The sequence below is a fragment of the Doryrhamphus excisus genome, linkage group LG18, assembly GCF_037039965.1.
Source record: "Doryrhamphus excisus strain RoL-2023G ecotype Guam linkage group LG18, RoL_Dexc_Guam_v1.1, whole genome shotgun sequence".
NCBI classification, from domain to species: Eukaryota; Metazoa; Chordata; class Actinopteri; order Syngnathiformes; family Syngnathidae; genus Doryrhamphus; species Doryrhamphus excisus.
In genome coordinates, this window is record NC_136374.1 from 15388077 (window position 1) to 15402759 (window position 14683).

At 44.3% G+C, this 14683-nt stretch overlaps 3 protein-coding genes across 3 annotated transcripts; 2 read left to right on the forward strand and 1 right to left on the reverse strand.

Annotated features, from left to right (window-relative positions):
* Positions 1–34: 34 nt before the first annotated feature.
* dram2b (DNA-damage regulated autophagy modulator 2b) lies at positions 35–4078 on the forward strand. Its single transcript, XM_058055651.2, has 9 exons — positions 35–203; positions 464–568; positions 820–963; positions 1325–1392; positions 2502–2644; positions 2718–2895; positions 2970–3052; positions 3146–3238; positions 3304–4078. Exons 3-9 carry the CDS (start codon positions 833–835, stop codon positions 3436–3438), a joined length of 831 nt encoding a protein of 276 aa, XP_057911634.2. The 5' UTR covers positions 35–203; positions 464–568; positions 820–832; the 3' UTR covers positions 3439–4078.
* lg18h6orf89 (linkage group 18 C6orf89 homolog) lies at positions 3591–6278 on the reverse strand. Its single transcript, XM_058055647.2, has 8 exons — positions 6125–6278; positions 5608–5819; positions 5353–5518; positions 5101–5249; positions 4885–5036; positions 4672–4807; positions 4474–4597; positions 3591–4374 (listed from the first exon to the last, which is right to left on the reverse strand). The coding sequence occupies exons 2-8, from the start codon at positions 5794–5796 to the stop codon at positions 4292–4294; spliced, it is 999 nt and encodes a 332-aa protein (XP_057911630.1). The 5' UTR covers positions 5797–5819; positions 6125–6278; the 3' UTR covers positions 3591–4291.
* A 242-nt stretch (positions 6279–6520) lies between these two features.
* On the forward strand, positions 6521–14626 carry nfs1 (NFS1 cysteine desulfurase). Its single transcript, XM_058055644.2, has 13 exons — positions 6521–7127; positions 7890–7966; positions 8063–8179; positions 8245–8328; positions 9395–9547; positions 10468–10561; positions 11102–11236; positions 12131–12288; positions 12360–12465; positions 13079–13160; positions 13251–13334; positions 13412–13501; positions 13579–14626. The coding sequence occupies exons 1-13, from the start codon at positions 7022–7024 to the stop codon at positions 13640–13642; spliced, it is 1350 nt and encodes a 449-aa protein (XP_057911627.2). The 5' UTR covers positions 6521–7021; the 3' UTR covers positions 13643–14626.
* Positions 14627–14683: the final 57 nt, after the last annotated feature.

The window sequence follows — 14683 nt, forward strand, 5'->3', positions numbered from 1 at the left end:
GCTAGACGACTGTTTACACGCATGCGCACTTCGTCGCATGGGTGACAGCTAATGTCTTGTTTAGAAGCGTCCTACAAAGTGCGCGACTATTTTACTTCATATGAAACGCTATTGATGTTAAAAGACGTCCTGTGGAGGTGGGATTGTTGTGTCTGAAATAAGAAACACCGTTCGTTGCTTTGACATCGCACCGCTTGAGTAACGTGAGTGTTAAATTGTTTAAAGATCAAAGAGATAAATAGAACAGACGGAAAGCTAAAGCTAGCAAAGCCAAAGTTGAATTTTAAGACTAATGCTACAAAACTATGTCTGGTATCCCACGGGAAACATTACATAATTGTCTTAGTTCGCTTTCAGTGTATTAAATTAATTTATCATCTGAAATTGAAAAAAAAAATTCTCGAACTATATTCACTCTTCTATCTGCTGTTTCACTTCCTGTTCGACTTCCTAATGACTGAAGACGCCATCAAAGTGACCGGCATCAGGACAGTCACATGACCTAACATCCAAAGCACCCTGCCCTTACAGTCAGTCAGCAGCACCAACTGACCAGCCTCTTCATTAGGTACTCTATCTAATCACCTCCTATACAAAAGTTCAAATGTATGTTGTCATAGAGGAAGTAATTCTACACTACGGTTATTATTGTCCTCTGAGGAACATCAGTCAGCATGTCAGTAATATACAGTATATGATAAGGGTCCATTACTTTTACTTGGTTGTAAATATGTAAAGCTAAAAAAAAAATTTTACAGTATAATTAAGAGCTGGATAGCACAGTTGAATAATATTATGTATTTCTTTTGTGTCGTACAGGACAGAGGAGACGATGTGGTGGTTCCAGCAGGGTCTCTGCTTCTTGCCGGCTCTTCTGGTTGTCTGGACGGCAGCATCATTTATCTTCGCTTACGTCACAGCTGTGCTTCTGAGACATGTGGACCCTCTGGTCCCGTACATCAGGTTAGCGCTAAGTCCTGCTGACTTTTTTGCATGGGTCAGGGGAGAGCACATCTGAATCCAATTAAGTCTTTTGAGTGTCTGGACTGGTTTTGACAGAGAGTGCCTTGTCTGGTTACAGTTGCTTAGCTGTGATTGGATAATCAGGTTTGTTAGTGTTGTTGGAAGAAAACAACTGTATTGCAGTAAGTCAGTTCTTTTGACTGAAAATAACCTCAAACATTTGTAATACTACTCATGTGGATGAGTGTTCACAGTGGCGGGCTTGCAATTGAAAGATTGTTTGTTTGACTCACAGCTAGTGCCGATGTTGTTATCGTTATCACGGTCGCAATTGAAGGTTTTCTTTTGTGTTGTTTTGCAGCGACACGGGAACGATGGCACCAGAGAGGTGTGTGTTTGGCATCATGCTGGACGTGTCAGCCTTATTAGGTACAAAAAAAACAACAACACACACAATATGTCATGTATTAAGGGGGTGTTCTGCGAAGGGAGTTTAGCGGGTTAGCAAGCTAACAAGCCGGACTTGTTGTTCAGCGAAGGTAGCTCTTTTTTCGAGTGGCGGTATTCCCATTGTTATGTCCAGGCTTTCATCTTAAAACGTGCTATGGAAGTGCTGCTGTTTAAATAATTTGGAGATGGCTTCACCTTTTATTGAGAACTTATGAGCAGTCATAATCTTTTGGGAACTCTGCATAACACTCCATAATAATTCATTCATTTTCTACCGCTTATCCTCACAAGGGTCACGGGTCGGAGCGGGGGTGCTGGAGCCTATCCCAGCTGTCTTCGGGTGAGAGGCAGGGTACACACTGGACTGGTGGCTAGCCAATCACAGGGCACATACGTATAGACAAACAACCATTCACACTCACATTCATACCTATGGACAATTTGGAGTCGCCAATTAACCTAGCATGTTTTTGGAATGTGGGAGGAAACCCACGCATGTACGGGGAGAACATGCATAACTCCACACTGAGATGGCCGAGGGCGGGATTGAACTCGGGTCTCCTAGCTGTGAGGTCTGTGCGCTAACCACTCATCCACCGTGCAGCCCTCACTCCATAATAATGACATACAATTTTTTTTTAATACTCTGGCTAGGATCAGAAGTAGAATAATATGACATAATTTGTCATATGGGGCGGCACGGCGGTCTAGTGGTTAGTGCGCAGACCTCACAGCTAGGAGACCAGGGTTCCATTCCACCCTCGGCCATGTCTGTGTGGAGTTTGCATGTTCTCCCTGTGCATGCGTGGGTTTTCTCCGGGTACTCCGGTTTCCTCCCACATTCCAAAAACATGCTAGGTTAATTAGCGACTCCAAATTGTCCATAGATATGAATGTGAGTGTGAATGGTTGTTTGTCTATATGTGCCCTGTGATTGGCTGGCGACCAGTCCAGGGTGTACCCCGCCTCTCACCCGAAGACAGCTGGGATAGGCTCCAGCACCCCCCGCGACCCTCGTGAGGAAAAGCGGTAGAAAATGAATGAATGAATTTGTCACATGTTGCTGATGAAGTCTATTTTTTGTGCAGGCATGGCAACCGTGTACGTACGATACAAACAAGTGGAGGCGCTGACGGACAACAGCGAGCTCCACCTCCACAGATTGAACCGCTTTGGTCTGCTGCTGGGTGTCTGTAGCTCTTTAGGCATGTGCGTGGTGGCCAACTTCCAGGTGTGTGTCCCTGATCCTGTATCAGTGTGTGGAGGGTTTGAACATGTGTGTGTGTGTGTGTGTGTGAGTGCAGAAAACCACACTGTTCTCGGTCCATCTCCTGGGAGCAGTGCTGACCTTAGGTGTGGGAGCGCTTTACATCCTGGTGCAGACTGTGTTGTCTCACTACATGCAGCCTCATGTGCACAGCAGGAGCGTGTTTGTGGTGCGCCTTGCTATCTGGCTGTGGACCCTCATCAGCATCATCAGCAGTATCCTTCAAAACTAGCATTTGTTGTTTTCCACAAGGTGCTATGGTGCTCCTTAACAGTGTTTCTCCTCACAGTGTTTGTATCATCTGTCATCATGTACAGCAGCCTACCTGGGGTGGACGTCGCTCATAAACTGCACTGGACGCCTGGCGAAACGGTGCGTTCAGTGACTTTCACTGCTTTTATGTTTTGATTGTGAACTTGTCCCAGCATGAAGACAAAGTGTGATGATGTTGTTTTTATATTTAAGGGTTACACAGCTCACATCATCAGTACCGTATGCGAGTGGTCACTGGCCTTCTCCTTCATCAGCTTCTTTCTCACCTACATACAAGACTTTCAGGTATTCGGCTTCTCTTTTTTTTCATATTTTTTGTTTGTTTTTTAACATTTGTGTTGTTCTCCAAGAAAATTAACTTGCGGGCCGAGGTTGACATGCAGAGCTCCCACTTGTACGACTCGCCGCATCAAAGCTTTGCCGCTCTTCATGACAAATCGGAAGCCTCGGAGTCATCGCCACTGCTGCTTTCAGGAGCGACGTGACCCTTAAAAGTACTCTAGTACTTTTTACTTGACAGGTAGTGAAATTTATTCTCATTCTTTCACTTCTATCCTGATCTTTAAAGAAGTTTTCGGGTTTCCGTTCTGCTCTCACGCAAAGTTTGCTTATTTTATTGCAGTAAAAACAAACCTCGGTTGCATTGAGCTCATTATCTCCTTTACACATAATATAACTTTATTATGGAGACGTGCCACTGATTGTTATTAAAAAAAAACATCCAAACAAATCAACATAACACTTGTCAATGGACATCACTCCATTTGAATTGTCCTCTTCAATTCACTTAAGTGATTTTTCTCTACCCAGCTATTCAACGTTGCTCTAAAAGTACATACAGGTTTTTTAAAGGCTGATTCATAATTGTGATTTATTCACTTCATACATGTTTTTTGGTCCCATGAGTTTTCTGCATTGATGAAAAGCATCACAACATTTCAAGATTTTGTTCAAAGAAACAGCTTAACCATACTGTGTGCCACATACATCCTGCAATATCAATAAATAATAGGGAAACAAGAGAAGCAGCTTTATCTTTTGTGCAAATCGAAAGGAAATCACTACACGGGTCCTGAAAGATGAAGGCGGACCTATCGTCTTCACAAATGTTCACTTATTTGAAAACGAAAAAGTTCATTTATGGCACACCGAGCTTGTTCTGCCTTTTCGCAACCTTGGCGTGCTTCAAATCAGCACGCCAAAGTCACACATTTGCGTAGCAGTCTCCAGTTCAGAGGGGGGGGGGTCATAAGGCATCGGTGGGGCGGAGCCTCTTCAGATACGCACCGCCGAGCTTCAGCAGGAAGTCGGGACATTCAGCGTCAAACCTTGTTGGGGTTAAAATGCTGACCCGTCGCACACAATGTTCTGGCCTCGGCCAGGGAATAGCTCCATCTGCCAGTAGCGAGGGTCGGCGTACACTACACAGGTCAAGGTCACATGTCGGGATGTTGCGTTCACTGTACAGATTTATTTTCCATACTGACACAGGTGTTGAATGATGAAAGCAAAGGTAATACCTATATCTCCGGGGTTGAGCCATAAGTTGAAGGAACTGCAGTATTTTTGACAGCGTTGAACAGGAACAACTCGAACCGTCGGGAGCCCCTCGCCTACCACCAACCAGCCCAAGACCCCCACACCCTGAGACTCAAAACAGCAGCAATAAATACACATTCAGACCAGGAAGACAGAATTTTTCATATTTTTGGACTCACTTTGCTCTGGGAGTTGATGCTGTGGGTGACCATGCAGCGCTGCAAGATGGTCCCGGCACTGTCCAGCAGGGGACAGAGCTCCGCTTTGGGGAAGAGCCACCTCAGCACCTTCTCTCTGGTCGCAGAGCGAAACCTCCTACAGAAAAGCAGCGGAGTCGGTGTCTTATTCACCCACTCACAAATTCAGTAGAAGGTCACAGAGTCAATGTGTACCAAAGCAAAGTGAAGTTAGCGGGTCCTTGCGGGAGGCCAGCATTCAGATTCTGCACGCCGTCGTCATCTTCAAGCAAAACCGACATGGAACCCGAATGGGCCAGGTAAAGCTCCTCCAGCTGGAGCCTCTCAATGCTGAGGGACTCGCCACCCTGCAGGAAACAACGAGGAACGATTAGAACACTGAAATTCAACTGAGATTGATGAACAGCTGACCTTCAACAGGACAAGTTGTGGCCCCCGACGCAAGGTCACAGTCCCGCTGAGGCTCTCTGGGATCTCCAGCACTGATGAGATGTCTGCACAGCCAGAACAGTTGACCAAGTTCTGTCTGACGGAACCGGCACTCCACCATTCATGGAAACCTGCACAACCCCCACATGCTCTTCATCACTGAGGGATTGGACCTGTATTGTCATCTTAATTCTTCATGATGAGCATGTAAAATGGAAGTGGGGCCAATCATACCTAGTAAGTTGTACTTCTTGGCAATGGGCAGCGACAGCAGGCGTACGTGGCTGAGAGGCGACGACCAGTTATAGGACCCCAAATGGACCAGACCCAACTGCGCGGAACTCTGCGGATACGAGAAGGCCAAGACCACCACCAACAGGAATCCCACTACCACCACAAACTACACACAATGACAGGACAGTTTAGTCAGTTTCACATAGTACAATACCCATTGTTTACTATTGGATTGTATACGCTTCTTGTCCTGACCTTGGCGGTGGCCCTGAGAACAGGAAACTGAGGCGGATCTCTCCTGGGCTCATTGGTCTCCAGCATCCGTTTGATGAAGCACTCGATCTCCCTCTCTGACATCCCGTAGCGGTAGCCCGACTGACGGAGGATGTCGATACTCTCCGACAGTTTGTCGTAAATGCAAGGCTCGCTCATTGTCGTCCCCATGGCAACAGCAATGGCGGCCGCTTCTGAGTCAAAATGCACAATTTCGCATAATAAGTGTTAAGTGACATCCCATGTGTTGACTAATATAGCGTGTTTAAATCACTTATAGGTTCTTGCGCAAAATAGGAAGTGAAGACAAAGTTATCTAAAATTATAAATACGTTCGTATCGCAAATTTTCATGACACAAGGCGATTAAAATGTGAGTTAACTTAAGATGACATGTACTTTAGACTTTACAGGCTAGCTTGTGTTTACTTGCAGCGCTCGTTTGCTAGCAATGTCATTTGCATCGCTTAAGGATAAAGACAGCGAATGGATCAGCTCACCTTCGAGGAAAAACAACGACCTTTTAGGGAAGCGTCTTTCAGTTCGGCATCCCTTAAAAATGCTGTAATTTATGTTTTTAACATAATATTCTCGATGATTCGCTACAGTGCATAGCTGTACTTCCTAGACTACACACCTGCAACTCGGTCTTCTTCTACGGTTGATGGTTTGAGATTTCGCTGTCGCCACCAACTGGTCGTCGGAAAAAAGAACTATGTAAACTGATGGGGTGACTCGTTTCTGTGGAATGTGTTTTCACCGTTTTTTTTCATTGTTTATCCACAGTTACTGATAAAGTACACGGCAGAGCATACTTTATATATTAGTGATTCTTACACAAATACACAAAAACACATTGACGAGCTTGCATTCCAGCAAGCAGCATCGAACCAATCAGAAAACACAACCACCACAGCTGATCCTACTAGCCAATGAGAGCACAGTTTACAGGAAATTCTGGACCCTGTGCGTCAAATCAGACAGGACCCGGAAACAGCACAAAATGATACACAATAATGTTTGTTTTTCTTAGCGAAAACAGAAATAAAGTTCAACAGACGTGTCATAACGCAACCAAAATTTAATAGGTAATGCTGACATTTAAAATTACTAATATCTCAACCAAAGAAGTCTTATATAAAGAATAGAACGCACAGTCAACATTACAAAAACTTTATTTTGAAAATAGATTCCGGAAATGCCTTTGCTACCCATGTGAGGTACGCATCAGACATGTAACCTGGTTGTGAAGTGACTTTCACAATTGTTCTTTTCCAGCCTGCATGTTCAGACGAGGATTCAACTCACTCAACAAGAGTCAGGAGATAGTGTTTAGTCAACACCAGTCAGTCCACTGTTCTGCTGTTGTCTCGAAGTGAAACTTAACCGCCGTCCAGATGCTCTCCTCAGGCAGGACAGCGTCCTCCCGCCTCTGCTGGCCGCTGCCAAGGCTCACTGTCTGGCTGAATTCCGACCAGAGAGCCGCCAGCACTCTTCAGAAAGGTAACAGCAGCTCTAACTAGCTGCTAGTCTGCCTCTGCGCAGCTAGCCTGATGCTAACTACAAAGTGACGCAGTTTGGTGTAAGGACCAAGAAGACGCGTTTAAATAACCTGCAATACTTTATTTTGCTAACACTAACAACTTGTCTTGTGTGATACGAGTAATCACAGTCTCTGTTATTGTTGGAGTAGCACTTATAACTCATAACAATATAACTGCACTGCATTATAATCAAAGTTGTCAATGCAGTACTCCACATGTACTGCACATACACACAAGGGAGGCATAATAATTGAAATAAGCTTTTATAAATTACACACAAATAAAATAAGGAGAAAATTAGCATTAACACAAATATTTGGACTAATACTCCAGTAGTGAAATTATGAAATAGTAATAATGAAAGTGAAAATAAGCCCTACTCATGCTTGTACTTGTTTTCATTCTTCATATTGCTGCTGAAAATGTTGATCATTAACTAAAAAGTGAAGTACATTTACTCAACATGTTTGTATTGATTATATGGCACTCTTCACAATGATGATGCTCCACTTGAGTAGCGTATTGCAGCCATGAATATTAAATTAATGCTACATTTGCTCAACATGTTTACATTAATTCTATGGCATTCTTAAGAATGATGACGTTCCACAGAAGTAGCTGACCCAGAATGACTCAGCTCTTCCTGACCAGCCACACAGTCACAGATCCGGAGTCAGTCTCCGGTCATACATTCTTTTTTTTTTTTTTTTTTTCCCAACAGAGCTGATAAAGAAACGTGACTTGGAGAAAGATGAGCTCCGCCCCCTCTACATGGACTTCCAGGCAACGACGCCAATGGTATTTGTTAAGCATGCTCCAACTGTTTCCTGTTTTAAGTTACATTTACACAATAAATTGACTTATAGCAATAAAGTTGATTGTTTGCTACCATAGGATCCTCGGGTGCTGGATGCCATGTTGCCTTATCAAGTCAATTACTATGGCAACCCTCACTCCAGAACACATGCGTACGGTTGGGAAAGCGAGAGCGCCATGGAGACGGCTCGGAAGGTACTTTTTCTTTCTTTTCTTATATGGGTGCGTCCCTCTCACATGTGTTGTCTCGCTCCGAGCAGCAGGTGGCCGATGTGATTGGAGCAGACCCCCGAGAGATCATCTTCACCAGCGGTGCCACCGAGTCCAATAACATGGCTATCAAGGTCCCATTCTGCTTTTAAATATGGCTTAAATAAGAAATACAGTTGAACCCGCTTAAGTGTGTCCCTATTATGTCACCGATAAGCTCAGGAAGTCCCGGTCCAGCAAGTTATTATTATTCATTCATTCATTCATTTTCTACCGCTTTTTCCTCACGAGGGTCGCGGGGGGTGCTGGAGCCTATCCCAGCTGTCTTTTGGGCGAGAGGTGGGGTACACCCTGGACTGGTGGCCAGCCAATCACAGGGCACATATAGACAAACAACCATTCACACTCACATTCATACCTATGGACAATTTGGAGTCGCCAATTAACCTAGCATGTTTTTGGAATGTGGGAGGAAACCGGAGTACCCGGAGACAACCCACGCATGCACGGGGAGAACATGCCCGAGGGTGGAATCGAACACGGGTCTCCGAGCTGTGAGGTCTGCGCCCTAACCACTAGCCCACCGTGCAGCCTAAAGGGCACCTATTATTTATATTATTCCTATTTTCAGTGCTTTGTATTGAGTTGTGGACTCCTTACGAGCAGCTACACGAATAACCCGCACAGAAAGCTTTCTAGATCTTCCAGATTCTGCACCTCTTTCTATAATGTTTCCATGGATTTCACATTGACATCAGAACTCGCCAATTAGCTTGTTCTTGGAATGTGGGAGGTACTCCATTTTCCCCGGTGAAAACCCACACATGCACGGGGAGAACACGCAAACTCCACACAGAGATGGCCGAGGGTGGAATTGAACCCTGGTCTCCTAGCTGTGACGTCTGTGCGCTAACCACTTGCCCACCACCCACGTTGCCATAATATTATATCAAAACAGAAGAATCACACTACAAATATGCACAAATGGAGGAAAAAGATGTGAATAAACTGCCATAAGTTAACAAATCCATGGTAATTTTAAAGCAATGGTTTATTTCGGTGTCGATTTTGGCTATGCTGACAACCCCCAATGTGATATCTCAGTCAGCCTGCCAGGTAGTCGAGATAAGCTGGTTCCACTGTATAGTATAATAATAGTCGATGTGTGTCAGTTTAGTAGACACTTCCTTTCATCTGCAGGGTGTAGGCAGGTTCTACCAGGCCAAGAAGCGACACGTGATCACTACGCAGACGGAACACAAATGTGTCCTGGACTCCTGCCGCATTCTGGAGGCGGAGGGATTCCGCATCACATACTTGCCGGTTCAGAAGAACGGACTGGTGGACCTTGAGGTGTGTCAATGAACTCTTAACGTCATCGTTGTCATTGTCAGTGAGGAAACACTAGAGCAAGGGGTGGGCAAACTACAACCCGGGGGCCACATGCGGTCCACCAAGCGTTTGAATCCGGCGTTCTAAGTATTTCAACTTTTAACATACAACAGCTGGCAACATAACTTGCAAGTCGGATGGAAAAATCAAAACAAAACTGTCAAATTTTGTAGTTTGCTGTGGTCTGATGTTTAAAGTGGTCCTGAAAAAAGGGACATGAGAACATATAGCTGATAGTATAACACTTTTACAGATAAAATTTGACAAATAATTCAATGTGGACTGTTAGAATTATAAGCGTAAAATAGTGTGTGTGTTAAATATACATTCTGCCACCCCCCCCCCGACAATTTTGTTAACTCATAGCGGCCCGCGAGTCAAAAAGTTTGCCCACCCCTGGGCAAGAGCCTCGGAAAACTGGATACAAAACTATTAAATCTTCATTCATTTTCTACCGCTTTTTCCTCACGAGGGTCGTGGGGGTGCTGGAGCCTATCCCAGCTGTCTTCGGTACACCCTTTACTGGTGGCCAGCCAATCACAGGGCACATATAACAAATGACAAACAACCATTCACACTCACATTCATACCTATGGACAATTTGGAGTCGCTAATTAACCTAGCATGTTTTTGGAATGTGGGAGGAAACCGGAGTACCCGGAGAAAACCCACGCATGCACGGGGAGAACATGCAAACTCCACACAGAGATGCCCGAGGGTGGAATTGAACCCTGGTCTCCTAGCTGTGAGGTCTGCGCGTTAACCACTGGACCGCCTCGTGCCGCCACTATTAAATCTTATTAAATCAAAACTAAGTGTTTCATAGGCAAATAAGAGCGTGCACTCAAAATGATGACTAATGGTTTTTTTTTTCTTTCTAGCTCCTGGAGGCATCCCTCACTCCTGATACCTCCCTGGTGTCCATAATGACAGTCAACAATGAGATCGGAGTGATGCAACCTGTTAAAGAAATAGGTAACATATCACCATAGGGAAGAACTAAATCTGAAACACTTCTATGCTAGGACTACGTTAAAAAGCCATAGCATTTCAGTATGTGGAATCAAACTATGGGATGGATTGAGTAAGGAAATCAAACAATGCACTACGATGAGCCAATTCAAGAAACAATACAAGCAGTTGATGTTTGCTAAATACAAGGATGAAGAGTCTTGAACCAGTCATGATGTGCTATATATATCACTATATTGATACTTACTATGGTACCCATTATGGCATTGGATGCTCATATCACCTTGTACTTCGGTACGGGACTAAAAAAAAAAACTATATTAGGAAAGCAGGAAGTGAACAAATGTAACAGTTACTGATTGTAAAAGTACCAGATGGAGGGGTAGGATTTAATAAGCTTTGCTTCTTCCTACTCCTTTTGGACATGTGGAACTGTGAACTGATTATGTGATGCATTCAATTGTAATCTGATGCATGTTCAAATGAAATTAAACCATTACCATTCACTAAGTGCTATCATAACCATCGCTTCTGTGTACGCAGGTCAGCTGTGTCGTTCCAAGGGAGTGTTCTTCCACACGGACGCGGCGCAGGCGGTAGGAAAGGTTCCCATCAACGTGGCCGACTCCAAGATTGACCTGATGTCCATCAGCGGCCACAAGATTTACGGACCCAAAGGTAAAGGTACTTTGGTGGAATGTAAATATAGATGAAAACAAGAAGTCACTATCAATGTTATTGACATGCTGATTTAATCCACATGGAGAACCTCACTCCATTCACTGTTCTGTTTGTTTGTGTTCAAAATTTTGTCGGGAATGGGATGTGGAAGAACTGAATCAATTTTGGGGGTGATCTGGTTCGCTGTCTGGATCCAGGAATTTTTTAAAGGATTTTTGAACATTGCAAAAGAGGACCACTTTCGCCATTTGTGCAAATATCTCAAAAAAATGGTCAGAGCACCTAAAAAAAAGTTTCCTCCTATTTCTACAAATTATCAAAGACCGATCCAAAAATTATAGGATTATTATTTTGGTGTGAATCACAATATGGCGGGAACTATGGTGCTTGGCGGAGGTCTAATCTTAAAATAGATTAGCTGTGTTTTGGTTGAAATCTGTTAATTAATCTGTTGCTTCAAGAGAACATAACCTTGTTAATGTGAATTTAAAATGATCCATCCATCCATCCGTTTTTCTCCGCTTATCCGGGCAGCAGTCTTAGTAGGGAAGCCCAGACTTCCCGGTCCCCGGCCACCTCCTCCAGCTCCACCGGGAGGACACCAAGGCGTTCCCAGGCCAGCTGTGAGACATAATCCCTCCAGCGTGTCCTAGGTCTGCCCCGGGGGCCTTTTCCCGGCTGGGCATACCCGGAACACCTCCCCAGGGAGGCGTCTGGGAGGCATCCGGACTAGATGCCCGAGCCACCTCAACTGACTCCTCTCGATGTGAAGGAGAAGCGGCTCTACTCTTGAGCCCCTCCCGGATGACTGAGCTCCTCACCCTAATGAAATGATGACATTTTAAAATATTGAACTAAATTCTCAAATAATAACCACCCGTGTCTACACAGGCGTGGGTGCACTCTATGTGAGACGCCGGCCTCGGGTGAGACTGGAGCCACTTCAGAACGGTGGAGGCCAGGAGAGAGGTTTGCGCTCCGGCACGGTCCCCACGCCCCTGGCCGTTGGTCTGGGAGCCGCCTGCAGCATTGCCCAGCAGGAGATGGAGGTCAGACAAGACACACACTCCCGCACTATCTATGAACATACGAAGGATTGATATGTTGTATGCATGTACAGTATGATCACCAAAGAGTGTCCATGCTGTCGAATCGCCTGGTCCAGAAGGTCATGTCTGAAATCCCTGATGTCATCATGAACGGAGACCCAGAACAACGCTACCCTGGTAGACAACATCACTCTTAAAGGGCACCTTTTCATTCATTCATTTTATACTGCTTATCCTCGCGAGGGTTGCGGGGGTGCTGGAGCTGGTGGCCAGCCAATCACAGGGCACATATAGACAAACAACCATTCACACTCATATTCATACCTATGGACAATTTGGAGTCTCCAATTAACCTAGCATGTTTTTGGAATGTGGGAGGAAACCGGAGTACCCGGAGAAAACCCATGCATGCACGGGGAGAACATGCCCGAGGGTGGAATCGAACACGGGTCTCCTAGCTGTGAGGTCTGCGCGCTAAACACTCATCCACCATGCAGCCTAAAGTGGACCTATTATTTATATTGTTCCTATTTTCAGTGCTTTGTATTGAGTTGTCGACTCCTATAGAGCAGCTACACACAATAACATGCACAGAATGCTTTCTAGATCTTCCAGATTCTGCACCTCTTTCTGTAGTGTTTCCATGGACTTTGCATTGACGTTTTGAAAAAATGCGCAAACCTCATTATCTCATGTTGTATTACACAACATTTATAGGTCAGAAAAGTAGAAAAAGCATAATCAGTCCCTTTTAACATCATTGACATTTGTTGATAAATTTGTGCGTCAGGCTGCGTCAACTTGTCGTTCGCCTACGTGGAGGGAGAGAGTCTGTTGATGGCGTTAAAGGACGTGGCGCTGTCTTCCGGAAGGTGAGCCTCACCATTGTTCAAATACTCTTTAACAGTTAGCAATCACCTGACAATCACGGGCTTGTGTCTTTTTTTTTTTTTGATGTGCAGTGCATGTACGTCAGCCTCTCTTGAACCGTCGTACGTACTCAGGGCCATCGGAGCCGATGAAGATCTGGCCCACTCTTCCATCAGGTTGATAAGCATCATCCTGCAGAACATACTGTAGTATATCTGCGATATGATGTTTAATGTGTTTGTGTGCTCATAAGGTTTGGGATTGGTCGCTTCACCACTGAGGAGGAGGTGGACTACACTGCAGACAAATGCATCCAGCAAGTTCAAAGACTCAGAGAGATGAGGTGAGATAAAACTTGACTTTGTTGATAGACTTGATAAACGGTTATGATTTTTTTTTTTTTTTTGGTGCGTCTTTCAGTCCTCTATGGGAGATGGTGCAGGAAGGCATCGATCTGAAGAGCATCAAGTGGACGCAGCACTAGACTCCTCTCATTTCCTGGTTGACAAATGGGATTTCTTGAAAATTACTTTTTTGGTCGTCTTTCCTTTCTTTTGCCGTACATAAACACGCACAAACATAATTTCAGGCGGCTCTTTAAGAAGGAAATAATAACTCTGTTGATGTCTTTATGACAATTAAGTTCACAAAACCTCACACGCTTTGGGATTGTTATCATGAGTAAATGATGCAAACTTAAGTGTTTTTATTATCCAGTCACCCATATTAGATGGTGGTATTTTTTGTATATGAATGAGCTTTATATTTGTGCAGCCATACAGTCATTGAGTGTGACGTCCACGTGCTGTGTTTCTGTCTTCACCTATGTCACAAAGCATGTCATCATGTCAGTGTATTAGCAGCATTTTGTTGAGCACCATTGTTAGTGTCATATTAAAACCTGGAACCATGCAGGACCTGATTTTCAAAATGGTGTCGGAGACAAACTGTCCAATATAGTGCATTCTTATAAGGAGATCAACATTTAAAGAAGTCTATTAAAGAAATTGTGTTATCAGACCTGGTGTTTTTTGTAAGCAGTTCATTTTGGATGTACAATATTATTCAATAAACATGTACAATGCAGAATGTTTATTACAGGATTATTCCACCGACAGTGCATACCAAATTTAGGTCAATATAGTGTTTTAAATGTATGTGATACATATATTAATACAGGGCAACATACTGAAAAATAAAAGGATGTGGGGCGCGCTTTAATAGTTTTATAGTAATTATAGTCAAAGGCAAAGCTTTTTGTACAATTTATTAGTATAGTAATGCTAGGTTACCGATACATAATTCACCCCGGAACAATCGATAGGGGAGTGGTTGCCACCCGGAAGGGTGGGCGCGAGGGAGAGGGGGTTCTCTCTTCCTGTTGTGGTTGCGAAGCGTTCAGTTATGTGTCACGTAGCGAGGAGTGCAATGTTAATGTTTGTGAGAAGAATAAAGTTTTCTTCAAAGTTCGACACCCCGCCTCAGACTCCAGTTCTTCCGGCGCTTCAGTATCAACATTTCAGCA